Source organism: Apodemus sylvaticus, chromosome 3 (assembly GCF_947179515.1).
Source record: "Apodemus sylvaticus chromosome 3, mApoSyl1.1, whole genome shotgun sequence".
Lineage (NCBI taxonomy): Eukaryota > Metazoa > Chordata > Mammalia > Rodentia > Muridae > Apodemus > Apodemus sylvaticus.
Genome location: NC_067474.1, coordinates 146,709,700 through 146,726,681, shown reverse-complemented (window position 1 = coordinate 146,726,681; position 16,982 = coordinate 146,709,700). Strand labels below are relative to the sequence as shown.

The following is a 16,982-nucleotide window of genomic DNA, read 5'->3' as shown; positions in this document are numbered from 1 at the left end:
GTTGTGGATAGGATCAGGCTAGCTGGGTGTCCAGCAGAGTTGGGTGCAGATTGCAAGAAAAATAACTGGTGAACAGAAAAGTCCACTTCTAAAGCTCAGCTCAAATATACTCAGTTGTTACGTAGCGCCAAGAAGCACGCATATTTTTGGTGTGATTTATACTTTCATCTTGGTGGTATTTGGTGTGGACACGTTCTTTGTTTTGTTAAAACAAAGAGTTTTACCTGGCATCCGAGCAAGCAGTCACTTGGAATTACTTCACATAAGACTGGCTTCCTTTTTACCCCCTCTACAACTGTGCTACTGATGTGTAGAACAGAGGCCCCTTTCCCCTCACCCTATGCTTTCTCTTCTCTTTCATGATATCCTTGGTGTCCTGCAGCATCTTCTCCTTCCAAAGATCAAAGAAGTACGAAGGGTTGGTGTAGAATTTGAGTGCCTCTTTTCCATCATCCCTGGGATAGAAATGAAGACAAGTAGCTGTCAGTGGAGAGATGAGCTCCCAACCAAATCCAATATTCCAAACACCAACCAGTTAGTTTTTAAACTAAAGACTCAGGATGCCTTTAAACCATATGATTGCATGTTTCTGTTCCCATACCAGATTCTCAATGGTTCTAACAGTGAGTGCCCTCTACTCCTTATAAACCTTGGCCATAACTTCAGTTCCCATGCAGGAATCTTCATGGTCAGGGCAAGAATAGGGCTAGATTGGCAGGAATTTTGATTATTTCTAATCACCTGCACAGTCACGACAAAGATATCTGGATACTGTGTATCTCTAAGGAGACTTCTGCTGTTGGCTCCCCTTCCCTACCCATTCCCCAGAATGCTGTAGAAAGCACTGAGGTCTTTTCTACCCAATGTGTCTACAGTTGCTTTTCTACACACAGATAAGGAGCTAAGCACACTGCTACTTCTTGCTCCCTTGTAGAGCATTATTGCAAGGAGACCCACTGAGCACTAATGTGCAGCTGTTTCAAAACCACAAGATCTATCTGGAGGCAGGGGCAGGGGGATCTCTGAGTTCAAGGCCAGCCTGGTCTAGAGAGGGGGGTTGTCCAGGACAGCCAGGACTACACAAAGAAACCCTGTCTCAAATAACAAAAGACCACAGGGTCTTTGTGGGTATGGCAATACATAGTACAGAGTGAGCCACTAAGTAAGAACTATTTGCCATACCCCGTGATCCTGACTAGAATCTTCTGCTTTGGTATGGTGAAGCTTCCACTGTTCAGAAAGTGTGTGCTTCCAGGTATAGGATTATTATTCTTTTAAAATAAAAACTGGAAGCCAGGAGTGGTGGTGCATGTCTATAATCCTGGCACTCAGAAGGCAGAGAGAGAAGCATCAGATGTTCAAGGCCAGCCTATACTATGTAGAGAGAATGTGTCACAAAAAGAACTACACACAAAAATCTAAAAGGCTGGTCTGAAGACAGCCTGGTGTATATACAAGTTCTAGGACACCCAGGACTACATAGAGAGAACCAATCTTTTTTTTTTTTTTTTTTTTTGAAAAAAAAAAAAGGCAAATCAACCAACCAACCAAAACTTCTGAAAGACAATTCTACTCCTTGCCTTTCAAACACCAAAGGTACTTTTAGACCAACCATTAATAGTTCCTTTTAAAAAATGCTTTAGATTTATTTTATTTTCATTTAATATATGTGCATGTATGCATGCATGTCTCTGTGCACATATGTATGTGGGTTCCCATAAAGGCCAGAAGGGGGCGTAAGAGCACCTGAAGCTAGAGTTACTGACAGTTGTGAGTTGCCTGCTCTAAGTGCTAGGAACTGATCTTTCAAGAGCAGCAGATGTTCTTAGGTGTTAAACTCTCTCTCCAGGCCCTGACAGTAACAATTTTTATATTAACTATATCTTGCTCTAAGTCAGAGACACCACTGCTTGTTTCTGTTAGGCCAAGTCCAGATAACTGGGAGGAAGGAAATACTAATTGCGGCAGTATGCATCTAAAGAAGGAAATACAGTTTCCAGAAAGATGAAATATCTCAATATTATTTGTCAATCTTATCCCACCATACAAACACTGTATCATATCGTTTTCAGTACTATGAAGTATGTCAACCTTTTCTGTCGCACAGCACGATCCCTGAGACACTACAAAGCTCCATTTGAGGCTCTCTGGACAGACCAGTGTCCTTGAATTCACAGAGGTAGACACATACTGCTTTTCAGTATACCCTGTCTGACTGGTAGCACCTACATCTAGCTACCTGTAACTACTTTTTATGGATACAAGCAAGATAAGTACTCCCTTCTACTTCTGCTCTGTTGGTTGGTACAGGACGACATTAGCAAATCACCAGAAGGGGTCTCTAGGTTGTCTTTAAGCCCACCTTGTTCCTCTTCTATGTCTACCTACAACAGGGCAAGTCCTTGCAGAAGAAACCATCCAAAGGCTGTTCAAAATGAAGTGAATGGCTCTCACGTGGAAGGATACCAATAATCCCCACACTTTGGAGGCCCCCTCTCGAGCCTAGAGCAGCCAGTGTGAGGCTGTCCCACTAACTTGCCCAAACATCTGGTAATTTAGAATTTTCTGAGAAAGTAGAAACCCGGTTAGAATGTGGCCCTTGGGAATCCTGCCTGCTAACAAGTCCTCTTGCTTCTGTAATAACTAAATTCCTTGGATGGAATCCAGATGGACTTGCTTTTACCAAATTAAACTTTGCAGCATCAATGGTACAACAAACTTTCAATATATAGGAGATACAGCATGACTTTTAGAGACCCAACAAGAGTAAACTCTGTCTTTGCTGGGGTAGACAGGACATTCATACTATTCTCTGATATAAACATTATCTTTAGAGATTTTAGACAATGTAGTTTTTAATCACACACACACACACACACACACACACACACACACACACACACACACACGCACGCACACCACCCCCACAGTTACCTGTAAGGACTTAGATTGTTAAGAGGGGGAGGAGCGTCGCAGCTGTTATAGGTTTCTAGGACGGGCACTGGGAGAGAGTTTCTGTCAAAAAGCTTCTGGTCTTGGATGGTAGAGCTTCTGAAGGCCTTCCGAGTGTTGATTCCTTGTAGTGACACTGAGAGAAGATGGAAGGCGTTAGAAAATGGACGACAGGCTATTTGAGCAAACACTGAGTCACACCGTCAGAGACGCCTCAGCTGCTGCCTTTCTTGGCTGCAGCGTCTGCAGCCAGGTTTTTTTTCCTTTCCCCTCTGGGGAAGCCCCACAAGGTTGTCAGCAGCCCAGCCATTTCATGATGGAACAGATGAAGCAACACAAAGGTTTACTATGTGGCCAGATCTTGCAGGCCTCTCCTTAGGTGAAACCAATCTTCCAAGTACTTTTATGGTAGCAAAATACCATCGAGAGAAAGGAAACTTGAGAACAAGGGGATCGGGGAATGGAAGGAGTGTGGTGTGTGGTAAAGGTAAAGGGTTTCTTTACACCACCCAGGAGGCTTCTGTCACTTCTGAGTAGACATGCATCAGTCTCTCTGAGCTCTCCTCTTGCTTTTTAACAACCAAGGGCAGGATTCTCAGACACTGCTCAGCAGGCCCACAACTCCGGCTCAGCCTCCTTACCTTCTTCTTCCTTGGGATCCAGCTGAGTGACTTTAACTTGTACTCGGTCAACCCGCTCAGCAAGGGAGTTTACTCGGGAGGCAAAGGCACTGGCCTGAGTACAAATCTCTCCGAAAATGTCCTCTGCATACTTACCTAGAAAGAGCAAACAGAGCAAGTCACTAGTGCACAGGAGTGCGAGGAGCCAGCGCAATGACTAACGAGGGCATCGTCCACCAAATACAATATACACACGCTCGTCCTTGGACAAGTCCCCATGCCTGGTCACTGTGCGCGTATAGTCCATAACTAAGAGAACCCTTTTGGCAAATTCTGAACAAACGTGATATTCAAAGCAAGTTGAACAAAAAATCAAAAGGTGCAATATCAACAAGTTAGTCCCAGAAGAGCAGGCAGTATATGCAAACATTCGCCCGTGGCTCTCAGTCCCTCCTGTTCCCTAAAGCACCTTGTAAAATGGCTCTGGAGAGCAGACTGGGAGTTAAGAGAAACAACCAGGTGTCCATGCCTAATACACTAAATTACTTCCTCAGTAGAATTTCAAAAGCCCACTGAAAACCAAGATGTGGGCATCTCTAAGGGGCCTGAGTTTCCCCACCCACACAAAGATGCCAAACTTCTAAGGGTGAAAAGGTCACCTTACATTCTCTCACCCACAGCTTTCAAAGTCTTTGCTCCAGGTTACAATCCTTCAAATCCACACCCCAGGGAACAAGCGAAAAGCTGAGATATTCAACTCCTCCTTGGAAAACAACACGCCACTGGTCTTTTCCCACAAAGTTCCACTTTTTAGAACAAGAAAAGAGTTCTGTACTTTCAACCCTGAACACAAGGAGAATTTGCAGCCAAAGAAACAGCAATTTGAAATACCTCCACAATGTTATTCTGAGCCACACGGTACTTCCTTGCTAGGAGTGGGAAGAAGTGCGAACTGGTAAATGGCCACCTCGGCTGTATGCTCACAAAGTAAAGGCAGACATAGGTGACTGCCCACCTGACAATATTTTGAGACCTATTTAAAGTGAGGTCTTGTCGGGCAGTGGTGGCGCACGCCTGTAATCCCAGCACTCTGGGAGGCAAAGGCAGGTGGATTTCTGAGTTCGAGGCCAGCAGCCTGGTCTACAGAGTGAGTTCCAGGACAGCCAGGGCTATACAGAGAAACCCCGTCTCGAAAAAACCAAATCCAAAACTCCAAACTAAATAAACAAACAAACAAACAAATAAATAAATAATAAAATAAAGTGAGGTCTAATTTTTTTCTTTAGCTTCTAAGCTAGCATATATTTGAGGGGGGGATTAGGCTAATATAGACTGGAAGGGCAAAACCACACCCTCAGGGTAAACTGTAGTTAACTTGTCCAGGGGAACCCAGAGGACAAGTGCACTGTGAGCTACTGGTGCACTTAATTAGCCAACGAGGAGCCCCTGATTCTGCATACTGCATGGTCCCACGCAGCAGCAGTGAGGAGGAATTCCTGAGCTCAAAGGACTCCAAAGAGGCAGACATGCTGCGCCCCTGCTCTGCAGGTAGAGGATCCAGTCTGATACATTGATGATGCAGCAGCGCTCCTATCCACCAAGTAAAGAAAAATTGTGTTTGGAAACAAAAGCAAAGAAATATGCAGCGTTATGCATGGAAAATGGACAAGCCTTTAAAATACCCAATTGCAGTGGCTCACACCTATAAACCTAACACTTGGGAGGCCAAGGAGGATAGCTGTTTGTTCAAGGCCGGCCTGGGCTACACAGTGGGCTCATAGTTTAAGACCCTGTCTCAAAACAAAAGCAAACTTCAAAACAACAACAACAAAACAAAAGCAAAAATTCAACTGCTCTGGCAGAAGAGAAAGAAATACAAGTTAAGCCATATTTCTGTGTCCCAGAGAAGACCCAGATTTTCTGTTCTATAGTGGAAGGGTTTGTGACAGTGGGGTATCAGGTAAAATCTCACAAGATCTCAATATACAAAATGGATTTTTTTTTTTTGAGTCAGGGTCTCACTATAGAAAGTTCCTGGCTGGCTCGGAACTTTCTGTGCAGACAAGGTCTTTGAAACCTGAGTTAGAAAACATAAAGTGCCCTTCTCACCATGAGAAGTTCTGCATGCCTGTGTCAGATGTAGATAAGTTAGAGACGCCTTCATCTTAGTTTGAAATTCTACTAAAGAAGTAATTTCTCATCCAGTGTACTAATCATGGACACCTGCTTGTTCCTCTTAACTCCTGAGCTGCTCTCCAGAGCCACCCTACAAGGTGTCTTTGAACCCAGGGCTCTGTGTGCCTCTGCCTTCCAGATGCTTTCCCCTTCCTTTTTTTGATACAGGGTTTCTCTGTGTGGCCCTGGCTGTGTCCTGTAAACCAGGCTGGAGTAAAGGTGTGCACCAGCATTGGCTGGCCTCTTCCTCCCAGTTTTGAAGAGTGAACAAGGCAGGTGAAGGCTTTGCCATGTCAGGTTAGGCCCTGGGTGACTCAGAATCACACAACGGAAAATGGAAAGAGCAGTGGACCTCCAGTCAGAAGACCCAGACTGTTAGAGCTCAGATCTTTATTTTTAGACACTGTCTCACTACATTCCCCTGGCTGGTTTCAAATTCACTTAGTAGACCAGGCTGGCCTCAAACTTGCCATGATCTCATTCCTTTCTTCCTCAGCACTGAGATGACTTGCATATCACTGTGCCCAGCCTATGCTGCAGCTGTTTCTATATGCCGGAGTACTTCTTCTTAGTTTTTATTCCTATCTTTGCATATGCATGTTTCTGTTTGTTAGTATGCACATGTGCATGTGGTTGCCCACATAGGACCAGATGAGGGTGCCAGATCCCTTGGAACTGGAGTTATGGGAAGTTGTAAGCCACCATGCAGGTGTAGGAAACCAAACTCTGGTCTAAGAGCTACAAGTGTTAGCTGGGAGTGGTGGCGCACGCCTTTAATCCAAACACTTGGAAGGCAGAGGTAGGTAAATCTGAGTTCCAGGCCAATCTGGTCCACAGAGTGAGTTCCAGAACAGCCAGGGCTACACAGAGAAACTTTGTCTTGGAAAAAAAACAAACCCTCCCCCCAATAAAGAATTGCAAGTGTCCTCCTGCTCTGTTTGCTTTTAGAAACGGGGTATTTCTATGCAGCTTTGTCTGGCCTCAAACTCAGAAAACCCATTGGCCTCTGCTTTGGGGGTTCTGGAATACATGTACCACAGATCTGGGTGCAACAAGTACTCTTTCTTCCCTTAATATTTATTTATGTATATGAGTACACTGTAGCTGTCTTCAGACACTCTAGAAGAGGGCATCAGATCTCATTACGGATGGTTGTGTGCCACCATGTAGTTGCTGAGATTTGAACTCAGGACCTCTGGAAGAACAGCTAGTGCTCTTAACCACTAAACCATCTCTCCAGCATAGAACAAGTATTCTTAATAGTCAAGCTATGTCTCCCGCCCTGTGTTGTAGAGAGGATATGTTTTTATGGTATGGATGCATCCCCTGTCAATTAAAAAGCCTATGGCTTAGGCAGGAAATGACGATGAGACACCTGGGAGGAAAAAGGGTTCTGGAGTGAGGCTGAGGCGGGAAGATCCGAGGAGACAGATGTCTGGTACCTGAGCTCAGGTAACCAGACACATGGTAAAACGTAGATTAAATTAATGCAAAGAAGTGGGTTATCTTAAGTTATGATTCTATTTAGAGACCAGCCTAGCTATATGGGCAAGGTATTTGTAAATGTATTTCGAGTCTAAGTCTTATTTCTGGAAGCATGAGAGTGGGACATAGAAGCAGGACCTAACTTTTACACTGAGTACTTCTTAGGCAGTCACAATCTCTCAGATTTAGTCTCTCCTGTAAACTGGGGACTGTGATTATATCCTCCCACCACATTATGAGACAGATTAAATAAGCTAGCGATCTAAGTTGCCACAGTGAACTTCTTATATTGCTCAGCCATGGAGACAATTTTTTAGAGTTCAACTGTCTAAGCCAGTGTGGGGCCTCCCCAAGCCCCAAGAGGCTTCAAGGCTGCTGTGACAGGATCACTTGGGCCTGAGTTCCAGTGAAGCTTAAGAATGATAGCAAGACCTTGTCACAAAACCAAATGACCATTAAATACTTAAATTCCAAGCTTAGAGGAACCTCCCAAACCCGATTCAGAAAGATGATGCTCAGTTTAATGTAAAGACCAGCTTCTCACCTGCAGCACGACACCCCCAGTGGTGACCGGCAGGAAGACTTAGACCTAAACAGTCCGCCCTAGTCATGGCCTTAGAAGAACTTTTAACTGTAATTCCAATCAGATTTGACCGTTTCTATTCTTCAAATGTAAAAAAAAAAAAAAAACTACTGCAATTTCTTCAAAAGACAAAGTTAGATGATACTTCAAAAAGACAAAGTCAGAGCCAGAGATTTTTTCTGGTGGTGCAGCGCTTGTGTAGCATGCACATTTTTTTAAAACTGTCTAGGTTATCCTTGGCTATTCAACTGGATGAAGGGCAACCCAAAGTACAGGAAACTTTGTATCAATGAACAAACAGATTCCAAATTAGAACTAGGAATGATACTGTAGCATCTGGAAGGCTTCTGGCCAGCCTGAGCTACAAAATAACACCTGTCTCAAAAAATTTCAAAGCTAACAATTATAAAGAGAAAAGGTGAGCTGTCTGTTTTAAGCACACCACACTACTGGTATACAGGACAGATCTAAGCAGACACTGAAAGAGAGGAAGCCAGAGAGAGAGGCGTGGACCGCAGTTCCCCTGAGACTCATGGCATTAGCACTTGGGAGCTGAGGCAGTGGGTCACAAATGTGAGGTCAGTCTGAGATCCTGTCTTAAAAAATAAGTTAATTTACTACCTCAGTGTAATTAAAAATATTTTAGGTAAGTCAACAAAGACCTGAACTAGGACACCATTGGCATGGATAGAATTGGTGACAGAGCAAATAAACTCTTAGCTAAATTTTAAATGTTTACATTTGAGGCTGGGCATGTGCTTAGCATGCACAAGGTCCTGGGGCTGAGCCTTAGGATAAGATAAGTAGATAAAAAAATAAGGAATAACTGAACTTGAGTCCTATAGGCCATGTCTCTTTAGGAAAATTATTTCATATCGGTGAACTTTCATTTGTTCGTCTGAAAAATGGGAACACAACTTCCTAGACAGAAGTAAACTTATTTCTCCCTATCTCCTTTGGTAGGTTCTGAGCTCCTGGAAGTCAGGGGTCATCTTCTTTCTTCTCACTTCTGTGTCATTACAGCACCCTCCATGTAAGATACACCCAATCCATGTCTACTGGGTGTGAATGGAGTTAGTGCCCTAATATGAGGAACTTGGTCCTTAGGTAAAAGCTGACCCTGGCTTTCAGACCAGCTTCAAGATAGAAGCAGTTTGATACCAAGGGAAGAAAGTCCACAATGGCCTCCATTAATGGAGGCAGGACTCCTGCTGTGAGCAGAGCTGCAGCGTGCGCGGAGGGCGGCTGAATGTTCTCTGAGCTGTGGATGACTGACTTCTATCACTAGGTCTTCTGTGGTGACAGAAGCGGAGAGCCTCTGCAGCTTCCTGGAGCTGCACTGCCAGCAACAGCTCTGCTGCCATGCTGCTGCGTCAGTGTCTGTGTGTGACAGGCACTGCCAATGGGTTGATTCTCTGTGATGCCCCATCCAGGCTCACTAAGCCCTGGGTCAACAGAGACGGGACCCACGCTAGGCGAAGGCTTAGAAGCCTTGACTCCATCCATCGTCTGGTCACACGGCTCTGCCTCCTCTGTTCCTACTTTGTTTTGTTTTGTTTTTTTGTTTTTCGAGACAGGGTTTCTCTGTGTAGCCCTGGCTGTCCTGGAACTCACTCTGTAGACCAGGCTGGCCTCGAACTCAGAAATCCGCCTGCCTCTGCCTCCCAAATGCTGGGATTACAGGAGTGCGCCACCACGCCCAGCCTCCGCTCCTACTTTAAAGGTAGGACCTAGTACTACTTAGGGGAATGCAAGCTTCTGATAGTCTTCCGCCTTCTCTAAGGACAGTGATATGACTGGAGGGGTGAGTGTCAGAGATAATTTATACAAAATGCCTTTGCTAAGGAGGATGACTAAAGTGGCATTTCCACAGTGGTGCTTATGGAGCTGAGGTCGCACTAGACAAATGCAGGGCTGGTTCTAACCCTGCCTCTCTCACACTGCAGCTTCAAGGAACCAACGCCAGCTTGATTCAGAATGGAATCCAAACCACATGCAATAACCCTCCCAAGGCAATTTCACATGTATGTAAGCATGGCTCCAGTGACCATTTGTGTCAGTGTGTGCTCACCCTGCGTGCCCGCTCTGCGTGCTCACAAAGCCTGCAAATCTCCCGATACTCTGGAGACTGCACAAGTAATTTTTACCCTGATCCTAGACCACAATTAAATGTGTACCGGGGATGACACGTCAGCCAGAATCTCTGACTACATGGTTCCTTTACTTCCCTTTGGGGAGATCATGGTGGGGTATTGCGTAGCTAGACTATTGGCGAATGTGAGGCTTTAACAAAGTCAGGCTACATGGAACAGATCATCTAATTACAGGAGCATTCCTCAACCCGAGACACTGCTCTGCGAGCCTCCCACTTCTCTTCACACAGAGCATTCTGCTCTGTCACTGTGTCTGCAGTTTTCGCTGCAGCCCTTCCTGACATCCTTCCTGCAGACTCCTTCTGAAGCAGGTGCAGGGGAAGGTAGAAGCTAGAGGGTGGTGATAGAAGAAGAGAGGGTAGAGGGGAAGTAGAGGAGCCGGGCAGGGGACAGGGGATATATTTTTGCATTACCTAGGGAAGGCAGATGGGGGAGAAATAGGAACATGGAGGAGAGGGAACCTAACTAAAGAGCACCAACGACCCCTGAGGGCAGAGCGCGGGCTCTCCGAGGCACTCACTCAGGCTGCCCAGCTGTCGGATGACATTTGCCAGGGTGATGTTGGTCCTGCATTCCAGCTCGCTTGTATCGCTAGGCAACGTCTGACGGCACAGGTGCCTTGGCTCGATGTTCCTGGTTACTAACGGCATAGTGGACCTGCTTCAGGCAAGGTTCTCAATGATGAAAAACAACCTAAAAGAGAAACAACAGGAAAACAGCACTCAACCACAGATCCCAGGCACACGAGGGCTATGTGAGGCTCTTCCTTTTCTTTTGTGGTGTTGCTCTGATCTGAAACAGTTTTTTACAAAAACTTTCCCCATCTCCTATCTTCTAATTCAAGCAGATCATCTTCTTTTCAAGGTTTACTAAGAAATCTTGCTATAAGTTTAGAAATTCTGAACTGGTGACGTTATGAAGGCAGCATGGAACCTTAAAGTAGCAATTACTGCTCCAACCAGTAAGAACCCTCCAGGCAAGGAAGCATGGTCAGAAACCAGCAGCCATGGTATCCACACCAATAGAAACCAGCAGCCATGGTATCCACATGGTATCCACATGGTATCCACACCAATAGAAACCAGATTCTAGGCCACCAGCTAAGGTTCAAAAACAGAAAGTGACCTCTGTGGCAGGGGATGCAACCCAGCTGGTATGGTACTTGCCTAGCATAAACAAGATGTGGTTCTGACGCCCCGCCCCTAACATGTCATAAACTGGACATGGTGATACACACCTGTCATCCCAGCATCGGGAGGACAGAAGAGGCAGGAGTATGAGAAGTTTATGACCACTCTCAGCTAAACAGAGAGCGTGAGGTCAGACTGAGCAGATCTGCCTTTGTCTGGTAATCCCAACAATGACGTCACTTGCCTACAGAGATCCCACTGGTAAGTCTCTGGCTAGAATTTCTCTCTCTAGGTAGGTCTTCCTGGATGGGTGACTGTTAATGTACAACTAAATACTAGCTGCTAGGATCTATAAACACTACCAAAGTTTAGTCTGAAAATTGACAGAATGAAGGAAAATAAGGAAAAATTTACATGTTCAATATGTCAAACGGAATCCTAAGCCAACTGTGCTTTAAAATCCCCTGGCCTTCTCTTCTACTCAGGGCTCCTCTCCAGAGTCTAGACCCCTGGGCCAAAGACAGGTAGCAACAGCAGGATGTTCTGGATACATGCAGACCCCCTCCTGCTGCTGCCTTTGACCCTGGAGGCTGAGCCCTTCCCCAGACACAGCAGCACCCAGGCTTACCTGGAGCTATCATTTTAGATTTAGATTACTAAATCCCCACATTACTAGTTTAGGAGAAGCCCTTCTCCTCCCAGACCAGGTTTCTCTGTGTAGTCCTGGCTGTCCTGGAATTCATTCTGTGGACCAGGCTGGCCTTGAACTCCAAGATCTGCCTACCTCTTCCTGAGTGCTGGGATTAAAGGTATGTGCCACCACCGCCAAACATTAGGAAAAGGTTTTATTCTCAAGATGGATATGACTAGAACAGTCAAGTCATAGTAGACAGGCCTTGTTTTTGTATCTTAGAAAACCATAAAGAAATCTAAAATGTCTTAACAGCCTTCATGCTGTTTTACAGCAAATGAAGAGGCACAGAAGCAACTACAGAAACTCAACTATAAATTCCAAGGAAGAAGAGGAGGAGGGGGGAGGGGGTAAGGAGGAGGAGGAAGAAGAGAAAGAGGAGGAGGAAAAGAAAGAGGAGGAAAAGAAAGGAGGAACCCATCATCATCATCATCATCAAGTTACACATATCAAATCCTAAAACACCAGTTTATCACCATTCAAGTTGCCTGCAAATACAAAATGCTTAGGACAAACTTATCACTACAGAGATGAAAAGCAAACCAACACATTGTTGCACCAAAATGAAACAAAGACCGCAAGCTCACACACACACACACACACACACACACACACACACACACACACACACACACAGGCAGTGGAACCTTTGGAACAGGCTGCTCTTTGTTACGGACATTCTGATCTACTACAAGTAAAACTAAAACAGGAAGCACGCGGCCTGGGGAACAGGACTTCCTGCCACCAAGAGCAACAGCATGGGAACTAAAAGAACCAGCTGTTTGCTTCTAACTTTGAACGTCTCTAACGGTCACTGTGAGGCAGCTGTGCCTATCTTTGGGGTGCAGAGGTGTTTCCTAAATCCCTGTCCACTGTCTTAGGAAATGACTTCCATTCCATTTCTCTGTTAAGATCCTCCTTTGACACAACAGGTTTTTAACACTAACTCCAGACTTTCCAGTTTAACTTTTCTACTTAAAGCAAACAGTACGAGTTACTAAGATGCACACCTACACTTAACAGCACACGGTGGTTAGTGAATCTCGAACATGGGAAAAACCGTCTAGGAAAGGAAAGGTTACCAGTAGAATGTTGGGCCAGTGAGATAGATGCTGAATGTGCTGTCAGGCCTGACAGCCTCAGTGGCTATGAATACTTACTGCTCTTGCAGAGAACTGTGTGTGGTTCTCAGCACTTACATGGTAGTTCACATATGTAACTCCAGTGTCTGATGCCTTCTTCTGACCTCCATGTGTACCAGGCATGTAGCAACTACATATACATGTATACTGGCAAAACACACATATAAGCCAGCTGCCCTCTGACACCTTCATATGTGTACTATGGCATGTGTGTGCAATATATGTGTGTGTATAGGCAAAACAATAATACATATAAAATAAATCTTTAAAAATAAAAGACGGGGCTGGAGAGATGGCTCAGCAGTTAAGAGAACTGACTGCTCTTCTGAAGGCCCTGAGTTCAAATCCCAGCAACCACATGGTGGCTCACAACCATCTGTAATAGGATCTGACACACTCTTCTGGAGTGTCTGAAGACAGCTACAGTGTACTTAGATATAATAATAAATAAATCTTTAGACTGGAGCGATCATGGCCAACAAGAGCAAACAGAGGCCCCTAGAGCAAGCAGAGGTTCTGAATTCAAATTCCCAGGAACCACATGATGGCTCTCAACCATCAGTACGGCTATAGTGTACTCGTGTATGTATATATATAAAATAATCTTTAAAATAAAAAAAATAGCCAGGCGGTGGTGGCGCACGCCTGTAATCCCAGCACTCTGGGAGGCAGAGGCAGGCGGATTTCTTAGTTGGAGGTCAGCCTGGTCTACAGAGTGAGCTCCAGGACAGCCAGGACTATACAGAAAAACCCTGTCTCGGGAAAAAAAAAAATCCAAAAAAAAAAAAAAAATACAGAGAGAATGAGAAAAAAATGTTAATATCCATCAAGACAAAATGATCAGAAAAAGTTATGCTATTTCTTTTCAAAAGATTTTGTTGTTTGGTTTGTTTTGAACAGGTGTGGTGGCCTATGCCTTTAATCTCAGCACTTGGGAGGCAAGGCAGTAGTCTCTGTGTTGGAGGCCAGACTGGTCTATATAACAAGTTCTAAGACAGCCAAGGCTAGATAGAGAAACCCTGTTTCAACACAAAAAAAAAAAAAACAAACAAACAAAAAAAAAAAAACATTTCTGGGGCTAGAGAGAAGGCTCAGAAGTTAAGAGCATGTGTTGCTCTTCCAGACATGAGTTCGAGTCCCAGAACCCACCTTCTTCTGGCCTCTGGGGGCATTATACTCACATAGTGCACAGACACACATGCAGGTAAAATACCCACATACATAAAATAAAGATTAAAGTAAAATAAATATGGGGGATAGAAAGGAGACTTTTTTCAAAGACACCAAAAAGAGACAAGATATCCTGCTATACGGAAGTGCCTGTACTAAGTGCTCCTTTTCCCTTTAGATAACCAAGGACTGGTTGTCTTCTGTGGTAGATGTATAAAATTATGCATAACTTGAAACACACTTGTAATCTGACAAAAGAAAAATATCCTACATTTGAATGATGATAAACTTAGACTTTCTAGCCTTTTCTCCGTGTCACTTCTAACTGTAAAAAATACATAGCCTGTGGAGTTAGGACATGCATGAGCTGGTCTCTTGACTCTGATGCCTCATAATTGTTATCTTCAACAATTTTCCTATAGACACTTAAAAAATTTATCCAAAATTCCCTCTATAGAGCTTAAAGGGATGGGATAGTTATTTGTAGTTCCACGGGTTGTAGGCAAATCTTCCTGTTGAATGAATTCTATTCATTGATAAATATTTAAAAACACTTTAAACCATGGACATATTACATAGTTGAATGCAACATTCACATAAAAAATTTAAAGATGAAACCCTAGACTTCAATGAATTTGATGGGTTTTCCCCTGAAGCTGCCCCAGCTATACACTCAGACCTCCTGAAATCCAACCCTCTCTCCTCCAGTCTTTCACAACTGTGTTCCTCATCTGAACCACAGAACAAAGGGAATGATTAGAGTGACTGTTTCCTCAATTTTCTTCCAGACTGTACATAGGAGCTCCACTGTGGATGCCCTGGGAAGTTAGTCTGTCACGCACAACAGGTGCCCGGTGACAGCTCCCCCGACAGCAGAAGTACTGCTTTATGGGGAACTCAGAGAACACTGGGTATTGATGAACCACTGAAGCAAAGGTTCTAATTTACATTTTAGATAGATTATCCGTTTAAGGACAAAGGTTATGCCTAGGCAGGAGGCTGGAGGTTCTGGGGAGAGTAGATTGTGAGTCCCACCGGCACAGCCTGAGAACCCAGAGGCTGCAGGGTGAGCCTAGCCCATCAGCCCCGCCTGTTCTTCCCATCTGTCCTGTAACTACAGCCACAAAGTGAAAACAAGGGTGGACACTCCTGTAGTAAAGGGTGTCAGTAAACCCTAAATGCTAGTGCTGGAGGTAATATGAACAAAGTAAGGAGAACCAAAACAAGTCAAGAAAAAGAAGTTATGAAGGCTGAGGGTATAGCTTGGAAGTGAAGTACTTGGCTAGTGTACACTAGGCCCTGGGTTTGATCCCCAACATCAAAAAAATAAGAAAAAAGTAAAGTTCTAAATACAGGAAAGGAGTGGAATGCCTTGTTTTTAATAGCATCAGTAAAGGTCTTTTTCAGTCACGTGTTAATTTTTTTAATGGAGGGGGTTGTGAGCTGTAAGAGGGAGTGTGTGCACACAAGCTAAAGGAGGGCGCAGGGCTCTTCCTCTGGCACACGCACCTCATTCTCTTGGACAGTCGCTCTCTGAAGCTGTGTGGCTAGCCTGGCCTCAGTGGACATCCTAGGATCCTGTCCCCACCCTACAATGCTGGGATCACGTGCATGCATGGCCATGCCATGGCTTTTTTACAAGGGTGCTGGAGATTTGAACCCCGGTCCTGATGCCAGCATAGCAAGAGCTCTTACCCACTGAGCCCTCTCTCCAGCCCGTTAGTCATATGTTACTTTTGATTAGGAAAATTACATAGTATGATAATGGTTGCTAATCTCGGGATTTGAGAAGGTCTTATCTTGAGAGTGTTACATAGAAAATGAGTTAGAACTGTCAAAAACATAAAAGTTACAGAAGTAAATGTCAACTTATCTAGTTCTTTTTGTTTGTTTTGTTTTGTTTTGTTTTTTGTTTTTCGAAACAGCGTTTCTCTGTGTAGCCATGGCTGTCCTGGAATTCACTCTGTAAGACCAGGCTGGCTCGAACTCAGAAATCCACCTGCCTCTGCCTCCCAAGTACTGGGATTAAAGGCGTGTGCCACCACTGCCTGGCTTATCTAGCTCTTTATAACTAGCACAGCAGCTCTATAGCAGAATGGGTTCTCTTCAGATAAAATTATGTCTTCCCAGCCAGTGCATGAGCAATTGTAGACATGTTGAGGGAGGCATTGCAAAAATACATAAAGGTATCGGGAGGGGGTGGGGTCAAATGTGTACAAAGCTGGGCTGGAAAGATGGCCAGAGGTTAAGAGCATGTACTATTCCTGTGTGGGAATCTGAATTCTGTTCCTGACATCCACAACCACCTGCAACTCCAGATCCAGGAGATCCAACATCTTTTTCTAGACTTTGTGGGCATCTGTATCCGCAGATGGACATATGCATACACCCACCTACATCCTCAAAATTAGAAATTAAATTTAGGGGCTGTAGAGATGGGTCAGCAGTTTAAGAACTGTCTGTTCTTCCAGAGGACTTGAGTGGAATTCCCAGCACCCACATGGAGGCTCACGACCATCTGTAACTCCAGTTCCAGGGGATCTGATGTTCTCTTCTGTCCTCCAAGGGCACCAGGCACAGATACGCATGTAGGTGTACTGACACTCGTGCAGGCAAAACCCTCATACACTTACATTAAAAAAAAAATGTCTAAGGTGTCTAAGGCCTTGGGCTCATCTCTCCACAGGAGGAGGAAAGAAAGCTAAACGATCCAACTACGTCTCTCCTCAGCCCCTTCTCAATCAGGGGTGCAGGATGTGAGGCAGTCAGGCTGACTGTCTGTCTCCTCACGGATGCCAGGGTGATTTGGCTGATGAAGCTGGCTACACAGGTGCTTTCCTCTCACCCCTTCAGCTTCATGCCTGTCCCTCCCACAGCCGTG

The 16,982-nt window shown here is 44.7% G+C and overlaps 1 protein-coding gene across 3 annotated transcripts in view; it reads right to left on the bottom strand.

The window, feature by feature from the left end:
* Wasf2 (WASP family member 2) overlaps positions 1 to 16,982 on the bottom strand; it is a 64,449-nt gene that overhangs the window by 10,545 nt on the left and 36,922 nt on the right. For all 3 annotated transcript variants that reach the window (XM_052177619.1, XM_052177618.1, XM_052177620.1), the window contains 4 exons: positions 10,489 to 10,661; positions 3,594 to 3,728; positions 2,935 to 3,088; positions 338 to 455 (listed from right to left, as the gene is read on the bottom strand). In XM_052177619.1, coding sequence (XP_052033579.1) covers positions 338 to 455; positions 2,935 to 3,088; positions 3,594 to 3,728; positions 10,489 to 10,618 — 537 coding nt within the window. In that variant the 5' untranslated portion in view covers positions 10,619 to 10,661. The remainder of the gene's footprint in view (positions 1 to 337; positions 456 to 2,934; positions 3,089 to 3,593; positions 3,729 to 10,488; positions 10,662 to 16,982) is intronic.